The sequence below is a fragment of the Triticum aestivum genome, chromosome 7B (assembly GCF_018294505.1).
Source record: "Triticum aestivum cultivar Chinese Spring chromosome 7B, IWGSC CS RefSeq v2.1, whole genome shotgun sequence".
Lineage (NCBI taxonomy): Eukaryota > Viridiplantae > Streptophyta > Magnoliopsida > Poales > Poaceae > Triticum > Triticum aestivum.
In genome coordinates this window covers 645276268-645285434 of record NC_057813.1, presented here as the reverse complement: position 1 = coordinate 645285434, position 9167 = coordinate 645276268, and the positions used below count along the sequence as shown (strand labels likewise).

The window sequence follows — 9167 nt, the reverse complement described above, 5'->3', positions numbered from 1 at the left end:
GAGACCTCCCAACATCTCTTTTTTGCTTGCCCTATGGCTAAGGTGACTTGGAGAACTGTTGCCTGCATGCTCGGCACTGATCTGTGTCCGAACAACTTATGGCAGGCTTACTCCTGGTGTTATGTTTACTTCCCGAATGGGGAGGCTTTCTACACAGTTGGCAAAGCTGCGCTTTGCTGGGCTATTTGGACATGTCGCAATGGTGTTGTGTTCGAATCTAAACGTCTGAAAACTCGTTTTGAATGATGTTTTTCTATGTGCGCTTTTCTATGTTATTGGGAAGGACTGTTGAAGCAAGAGGATGCGGTAGACCTGCGAGCAGGAGTGGACATGCTGAAGAACAGTGCGTCGAGGCTAATGCGCATCTGCGCTACGACCAAAGACTGAGAAGCTCGCTGGAGAATTGCTTAAGGAATGGTGGTGCGTCGACGAAGAGGATGCATGCTTCTGGTGGCTGTCTTTTGCCTTGGTTTATGCTCATTTCGGGAGTCTTTCCCCTGTGTGGGACTGTCGCTTTAGTGCTCGCCTATGAGCTGTCTGGGGGGTTGCCCCATCTGAACTTCTTACTAATTTGGTGTCGCCGGGTTTTTGCCCTACAGTGGGTTATCTCGATGGCGAGTGCTCACAGTAGGTTTCCCGGCGGTGCTTGAACTCGCTCTCCCCTCTCCCGTCTCATTCTGTGGACTTGTTGTATTTCCGTTATGTCGCAGTAATGGAAAGGGGTTATGCCCGGTTCAAAAAAAAACCTCTTTGAATCCTCACGCCCACGCCAATATTCAATAATTGTTCATGGCACATCGCCATGAGGACCAGAGAGCACCGAAGCTCTTGTCGACGGAGGCGGGCGCTGCTGTCGCGCCAGCGGCTCCGTAGATCACGAGGTTTAGGAATGCACCATCGGCAAGAGTCCTGCCGCCCGGCGGTAGCGTCGGGTCGCCGCCATCGATGTCGCCGAACCGGGTGGATCGCCAGTTACACTCGCCGCGTAGGACGCCACATCGGATGGCCAGCTTCCGGAACTCTCTCTTCAGCGTCATCTCCTTGTCGTCCCACGGAAACCGACATGATTGAATCAGAGCTTGCTTGTCAGGGTGACCATCTCGTGCCCTGAACAGGGAGGGAGCGAGAGGAGGCTGCTCGTGACCATCTCGCCTCGTGGTGCCAGGACCCCAGGACATAGGCGACCTCGCTCCGCACCTCCGTTGAGCCGAGCCGCGGTGCTCGGCTTACGTTTATGTCGTGCTCCTCGGCAGGCGCGCGATATTTTGGTTGGCACGTGGCAGCCTCAAGTGCGCCTTTTGACACAGATTGAAACCGAGTGTGGGCACTTAGCTTTACTCCCAGCGCCGTTAGCGTGCTTGTCCATAAGTTTTTTCTTTTTTTTGCGTGGGCTGCCAATATCACTCGGCGTACCGGTACACCGATCCCCGATAAAAGGCACTCGGCTTATGTCTGTATGCCGACAGAATACAGCGAGCGCGTGACGCCGAGTGTCACTCCCGGCATAGCGTTCACAGAGGTGAATTCAGCTTTCGCTGGATGGTTTCCGGACCGGCGTAGTGTGTTTTTCATGCCGTGCATCTTGGATATGTATTTGTATGAGCAAACAAAATACTGCAAATCCAGTCTTTTCCACGCATCTTTGCAAACCTTTTGTCAAGTCCAGAGGTTCCCACAGCCTTCAGGGCTCACTACAGGAACCTTAAATTAAGCTGCTGCCACCGTCAGCATAGATCTAACAGTGTCAGCCGTCCGTCAGCCAACGGGCCGCCAAGGCCACGTGTCAGGACCTATGCCGATGGTTGTATCCATGCCAACAACGGCCCCCCTAGGCATATATGGAGCTTTGCCGACGGCAGCCGTCAGCATATTCTGAGCCTTGCCGACGGCCACGATAAAAAGCCATGTGCATATCTTTTGCGGTCGGCATATAGGGTATTTCCTGTAGTGGCTCGGACCACTTCTTTTGCAGCCCACTATTTTGACTGTGGAAGTCGCATATCACTTTGGATTGAGATGATTCAAAAAGTAAACGGCTCAACAAGACAAAAACCTTCATGTTGAACACTTCTTCATTTGAGATTGTCGTGAATACACTTACCACCCAGGCCAAAAATGGTGTCAACAAACAAAACATAACGCGGTAGGCAGTACAGCTTCACACCGCAGGCAATAAGTGAATCAATTGGAGATAACTTAAGTTAACAACGAACATACATGAAGTCGTGAACTGAACCTACTGCGGATGCTCCTTGAGACTAAGGAGGGTTTTGAAGATTCCTACAAGCACGCCGGCGATGGAGAGCACGACGGCTATGGTCTTGAAGTTTCTGTAGAGAAACTTATGGACAGCAATCCTCATAGGCCTTTCACGCTTGTAATGTTCAACTTCCTCCAAGATGGAGTAGTAGCGTCGGCCGAGGCGCATGTGGCGAGTGAGGCCCTTGAAGAAGCCTAGCACCTCTTGGTCGCTGAAGAAGCTGCGCAGGAGGTGCTTATCCTCCTTGTGCACGTCCTCCTCCTTGTCCATGAGCATCGCCAGGAGTGAGAGGTACGAGCTAACGACGAAACCATCCGAGGGATAGCTGGTGGACGTGCAGGCCTTAAAGGCCGCCATGTTGATGAGCCAGCAAGCAGTGCAGTCGCTGAGGAACAATGGCGTCAGCGACAGCGCACCGGCGAGGAGTCCTTTACGGATGCTCATGTCTGCGAACCATCTCTTGTCGCTGGCGGTCAACTTGACACCGATTTCCGACAGCTCGGTCGCACCACTAGCTAGTGCACGGCATCTGCGCCTGTAACTAGGATCTTCGGGGGGCATGGCACCTATCTGATAGTATCGAAACAGCCCAAGGAGATGTGGCGGCCTGTACCTCTGGAACTGAGATGGCGTCGAAATCGAACGATATGTTACAAACAAACCTGTACACAGGAACAATGTTATTGGTGAAAGCCATGAGAGCCTCCAGCACCAACCAAGGTAGTTGGTTCAACAGCAGAAAGATGTCCCTCAGCATGCAAGGCCCGGTGGACAGGGTCATCCGATTTGTGAGAAGAGCACATTCCATATCAAAGATAATATAGCGCAGCAGGAAGCAACCATCGAGGAACATCATTGCCGCAAATTAATTCGGCGTTATTGAAACCCGCGATCGCATCTTCCGCGTAGCAGAAGCGGACTTGGCTGATGATGGAGAGGATCTTGTCGTACATTTCCTCAACCGAGTCGCCCGACTCTGCGCAAAAGTAGTGCGCCGCTGCGTGCTTGACCTCCTCCATTTCTTGCAGCTGGGGTGAGGCTACGGGCCGAGGGCCACGAAGCTCGGGATGATGTAGGGGCCGCCTTTGCCGCCGACGCTACGCGGGAACCTATGAATCTTGGTTCCAATCCTGGAGAAATCGGTTTCAAGTCTCTCAGTCGTCTTCCTGAATCCTGACTAGCTCTTGGATAGGTACTAAGGTTTCTGATGTGGCTTCCAGGGCCTATTTTAGTTTTTAATCAGGATCAGATGGAGATGGAGAGTGCAAACACCCCATGCTCTACCAGGCTTTATGAGAACCATGATACTCGTATGAGCTAACCTTGGCGTTTACTTTTTCATGTTAAATGGAACTCAACGGAACCTGTATTTCTTTAAGTTATCATTCTACCACCGGCGGCTTTTGTTTAAGCAAGACCATTTTTTAAGACAGACAGCTTTTGGTTTTTGATTGGAGGAATACAGACGACTTCTAGAAGTCTTTAAACATGGGAGATATGACAACCATGCAGTCTACTGACCTAATTTGTGGTTCTCTTCATGTAAGGTCTAATGATCTAATTTGCAGGCTACATAGTATAAACCATGAAGTCTTGTTTTTCTTTGGACCACCGGCGGCTTTAGTTCGACCCAAGACAGTTTTCTAAGAAAGACACCCAGCTTTTGGTTTGTGATTGGTGGAATACAGATGACTTTTAGTTGTGAATTGATGAATCCAGACGACTTGGTGATGAATCATCCAGCCGGTACCTGCTTTATTTCTGTTGTATTTAATCGATCGGGCCTGAGATTTAACCAAGTCTCAGTCGACCATGCAGCATTTTTTGTGACCATTTGCAACATTTTTTTCCTACCGTTGCAACATTTGTTTTGTTGTAGCACGTTAACTCACCGGTTGCAACATACTTCATTGACGGTTGTACCATTTTAGTTAGAACGGTTGTAGCATTTGTAGTTGTTGCTTGCAATACCATCGCAACATTTTTCGTCACCGTTTGTAACATCTAGCCGCGCCGCTTGTAGCAAAAAAAAAAAACGCTGACGTCACTCGACCGTCAGTCGACTGAGTTCTAGACACACCCTTAATCGGTTTACAGGCAGGTACCAGCATTGTAAGTAAGGAATACGTGAGCAACAAGGAGATTGTGTAGTCCTTCACAATGGTCAAAAGGTGTAGGTGAAGAAAATAAGCTCACATTTACTGCAATTTATTTGAGATGGTTATCCTAGGTGCATGTATTTCAAATAGGTTCAAAATGTTAACAAGGGTGGGAGTGTATGCCTTAATGTGGTTGCTATGGCTATGTAGAAATGATTTGATTTTTAATGACAAAAATGCTTCTCCTCTACATGTTATTTTTCGGTGTACGCACTAGCTTCATACGTGGCCTACGCTACAAGAGTACCAACCTTTGTTCAAGGCGGTGTGTACGCGGTTGGATCAGGTGACTACGGAGGTTTTTTCCCAACATGCATGCATGGGTGGCAGCATACCGGATAGATCCATCCCCACTTTCGGCATAGGCATAGTGTCGGTCTACAGGACTCTACTTTTTAGATAATAAAAGCGCCCTTGACCCCCCCCCCTACCTATATATTCGATCATCTCCCTGCACATCCCAGCTGACTGTGTATTCAACGTGTATCATAACCAGTCTGTGAAACTTCAATAATTTTACTATAGTTTTAAGTGGTCATTTGATAACAACATACCTAGTTTAAAAAATTATCTACCACGTTTACATTTTTGAAAAATTCCTAAGCCATAATTTTAACGTAGCAGCGTTCGGTAATAAGCAGACGCTGCTAGTCTGTATTTAGTAGCAGCATTGAAGGAAACTGAACGCTTCTAGTATGTAAAGCAGGGCGAAAGTCTGTTTGGAGAGATAGTTTGGCAACACTAGCCGCGTTCGACAAAATAGAGCGCTGCTAGTCCATAATTAGCATTAGCAGCGTTTTGGTATCACCGAATGCTGCTAGTACGGTTTGTCATCAGCTGCAGCGGTTGGTAAACGATGCTAACTTTGTGTAATACTAAAACTATTCTGGCGGGACTTGTTTGGGGTTATTTTCCTCAAATCCAACACCCTGTGAGGCAGCCACAGCCGAGACCGCCGCCACTTTCCTCAAAAGGGAGAAGAGGAAAGTGGCAGACCGGGACGAGTGGGAGGTGACTAGGTGGGAGGAGTGGAAAAATAAAAGATTTTGTGAGGCAGGCCTCGGTTGGAAAGTGAAAGATTTTTTTAAAAGGAGGTTAAACCCCCGGCCTCTGCATCAATTGATGTATGCCGCCATCTTTATTAATTATTCCACAAATGTCTAATAAGAACATACACCAATCCATCTGAAGCCACCACCCACATCTACAAACTCGATAATGCGGACTGCTCTCACTCCTCATATCTAAAACCGATGTCGTCGCCGATCCATCCACATAATATATCGGGACCAACAGCCGGTGCAACCTACCTAAAGCATACACCACATAATATTGTTTTAGAAGCCGCCATCATCATCGGATCACTGACCCATCTTCAGGAGAGAGATCCGCATCATCCTTGCTAGTCCAGATATCCGTGGACGCCCCACGGCACCCAACGGCGCCACCGTCCTACGTACACTCGTCCGTCCAGACGCGGAGACTCTGAAAGATCTGTCGTGCGTAGCACCTGCCAACCAGGCATGACTCAGCGTAGCACCTGTCGGCCATGCATGACTTGACAGCTCCACCGAAGCTCCGTGCAAGACGAAACCACTCCACCTCCTGCCTCTGCCTTCCAGCGTTGCTCCACAAGCGATACTCTCAAGAGAGAAACGACACTGTAGTACCGCCATCGTCCGATCTGGAAGATCAGATCATAGGGTTTCCCTCGAAGCAGCACGAGTGGGTCGACAACAGTTACATGACGGTGCCTTCATCCAGGTAACGGCGCAAAACACCGCCATCGCCCGCCAACGGCTCGGTTTTCACCGGCAACTATGTCTCCCCGACTCGTAGCCGGGACTAGATGACGAAACACAAGATCCGACGACCCAGCCACATGCCGGCCACCTCTGACGGAAGAGATGACCACCACCGCGGGCTGCACCAGTCAGAATAGATCTAACTGGAGGTGCCGCCGACGCGACCACCAGGCCCTCCATGACGCCGCTGCCGATCCAAAGGCAGATGGCGCGCCGCCGCCGCGGCCCAAACAGGGAAGGCCGCCACGCCCGCAGCCCGCGTCACCAACACTGTCACCACAGCCGTCATTAGGACGCCGGCCGGCCGCCACACCGACGTAGTCCATCTGGGCCGTCATGAACCAGATCTGCGCCGCCGCAGTCTAGATCGGGGTCACACCCTCGAGCCAGGGCGCCCCACGTCACCCTATGACCCGCGAGAGGGATGAGTGCCTCCGACGGAGGGGAGGGAGAGGAAGGAGCGGTGACCCGGCGACTAGGGTTGGAGCCCCTCGGTCGCCCGGGGGGGGGGGGGGGGGGGGGGAGTGGTGCGTCGCAGGTGGGTGGGTGGGGGGGGACGCTTACTCGATGATGAACCAGAAAAGGTGAAGTGAAAGTGTGAGGAGAAAGGGACTTTTTTGAAAGAAAAAGTAAAGAGAAAAAGAAAGGGATAATTACTGTTGAGCCGAATGTTATTCCTAAATTAGATGACAATGCATTCATCAAAGCTTACAGTACAAAGACTTAAACACGCACCGGCCTTATGTGGCTGAAGGTAGGAAAATTGATATAAGCATATACAAGGAGACAAGCAACAAAAAATAATAATTTTAAACAAGAATGCGAAACTTTGCATGAAATACACCATCAACCACATGTGTGGATTTTTAGACATTTTGTAAGAATGAAATAGATTTCCTGAGCTGACGCATATCGTACTACAAATTTACGTTATATATATAGGTATAATACTCCGTAATCTCATTTAGCAGTTTAAACCAAAGTCTCTTAGCGCAAGACCTTTTGTAAATGCTATAGCGTGCTATAGCGAAGCTATAGCGGGCTATTTAAAACAGTGCGATGAACTCGACACATTTGGCCTTGAGCTTCAAGCAATTGTGCTGCTCCGCCAAAGCAAGAGTTGTCGCTGCGGTGTCGACAGTGATGCCACCAGAGAGCTTTACTTCACAAATCAGCTTGAGCCTATCAAGACCGTACCAGTCAGCAGCCGCAAGCAGATGCTGAGCGAGCGTCGCCACCACCTCGAGCGGTTGATCAAGCTCGGGCACCGTGTCGGTGTAGATGAAGTGCAGCATGGCCCTGAATGCTGCCACCTCCATGTCCTTCACCTCCACACGTTGCGAGCACTTCCCCTTCATCTCTCCAAAGAACTGGGCCTTGAAAACCGGAGACCTCGCGGCAAGTATGTCCTTGTGTGCAGCAAACGACTCGTCGCACACGAGAAAGGTGACATCGGCTCCCGTCTCGCTCTCCAGGAGCTCGCCGAGGTGCCGGTGCAAATTGGTGGATGGTACAGTGATCACCTCTTCAGCTGGGATGGTTTGCACTGGTAATTCCTTGAGCATTGTGATGGCACATCGCAGAGTCAAAGAATCGTCCCGGAGATAAGCAGATGGTATGGACTTCCTATTCACGAAGAAGAGTTCTTTGAAGTAGTGGGGTGCAAAGAAGGTCTCCGACACACTGTCCTCTTTAAATGGTTCGAGCTCCCCACTCGGATCTACCAGCTGACAGGCTAGGCTCACTGGGACACCACACTCTGTGCGGGCTTTACTGAGAAACATAAGTCTCAACTTGTTGCCATCTGGATATAAGGGTTTGGCTGCAGGATAGATACCAAGTTCCAAATCATACCCATCGACATTCCATCTCGATGTGAAGCGATATTCAGAGCTCAGGCTCACGGTCAAGCTAAACCCGTCGATCTTGAGCAGCCGCACCGAGCGCACGACTTGGTTGAGGTTCGTGCAGGCATTTTCCATGGAGAGTGGCCGCAGCTGAAGCTTGTTCTTTGCTTGAGCCTTGAGATGGAAAGTTTCTGAAGTCGGATACACTGAATTAGTACGGCTGATACAGGGGCTAGGCTGACTAGTCCGCCTAATGGAGGAGGTACCTGACGGCTCCGCTCACCGTGCCCCGCCGTGGACGTGCTGCTGGTCGCGGCTTTGCCTGCGAGTTTTGCCGGCACAGGAGACGACGAGGGCCACGGCTGGGCTGAGGTCGATTGGTTGGTCTCCCGGCGGTCGGATTTGGGCCCAGACTAGTACAGTTGAAGACTAATTCTGCGCGTGGACGGTCATGAATTAGTAGAGCTGATGATTACAGGGTTAGCCTGAGAGCATCGGCGCGGACAAGGCCGGCTAGTCGAGGAGGCAAAGGACGACTCACCTGCGAGCCGTGCCGGCGGAGGAGATGACGAGGACAACGGCTGATCTCCCGGCGTCCGGTAAGAGGATCAATCCGGAGAGGTTGCGGCCGGATTTGGGGGGCCAGGCAAGCCGCACCTGCCTTGTCTAGTAGGGAGCGGCGGCGGTGAGGTCGCCCGCGCGGCAAGGAGAGGGAGCGAGGGTGAATCCCGGGGGGCGACGAGGAAAAAGAAGACTGCCGGCGGCGAGTAGAGACGAGTCGACCGAAGGAGACAGTGCAGGTGGGGTGTGATTAGGTGAAAGCATCAATGGAGTCAAAAAGAAAAGAGTCAATTACACCACCAGTACTTAAACTTGACAAGAAAAGTCATTTTAGTGCCTAAACTTACGACATACATAGAACTGGTGCCATAACTTGGTTCGGGCATGCAAATACGGTGCAAAACTCGTTTGAATACGCATGTAGCGCTGATGAGGCGTGATAGCATGGCGTGGGGCCCATTGTCAGTGACCTCCTCGTGTAGAATAGGCATGTGACGTGTTGGTTTTGCAAAAAAAAAACATCAGAATTTTATTT

At 50.6% G+C, this 9167-nt stretch overlaps 1 protein-coding gene across 2 annotated transcripts; it reads right to left on the bottom strand.

Annotated features, from left to right (window-relative positions):
- Positions 1-7110: 7110 nt before the first annotated feature.
- On the bottom strand, positions 7111-8871 carry LOC123162817 (BTB/POZ and MATH domain-containing protein 1). Of its 2 annotated transcripts, XM_044580575.1 has the most exons (3): positions 8613-8871; positions 8338-8506; positions 7111-8262 (listed from the first exon to the last, which is right to left on the bottom strand). In XM_044580575.1, the coding sequence occupies exon 3, from the start codon at positions 8204-8206 to the stop codon at positions 7271-7273; it is 936 nt and encodes a 311-aa protein (XP_044436510.1). In that variant the 5' UTR covers positions 8207-8262; positions 8338-8506; positions 8613-8871; the 3' UTR covers positions 7111-7270. The 2 variants fall into 2 exon arrangements, with proteins under 2 accessions (XP_044436510.1, XP_044436511.1); XM_044580576.1 differs by having other exon boundaries at positions 7111-8506.
- Positions 8872-9167: the final 296 nt, after the last annotated feature.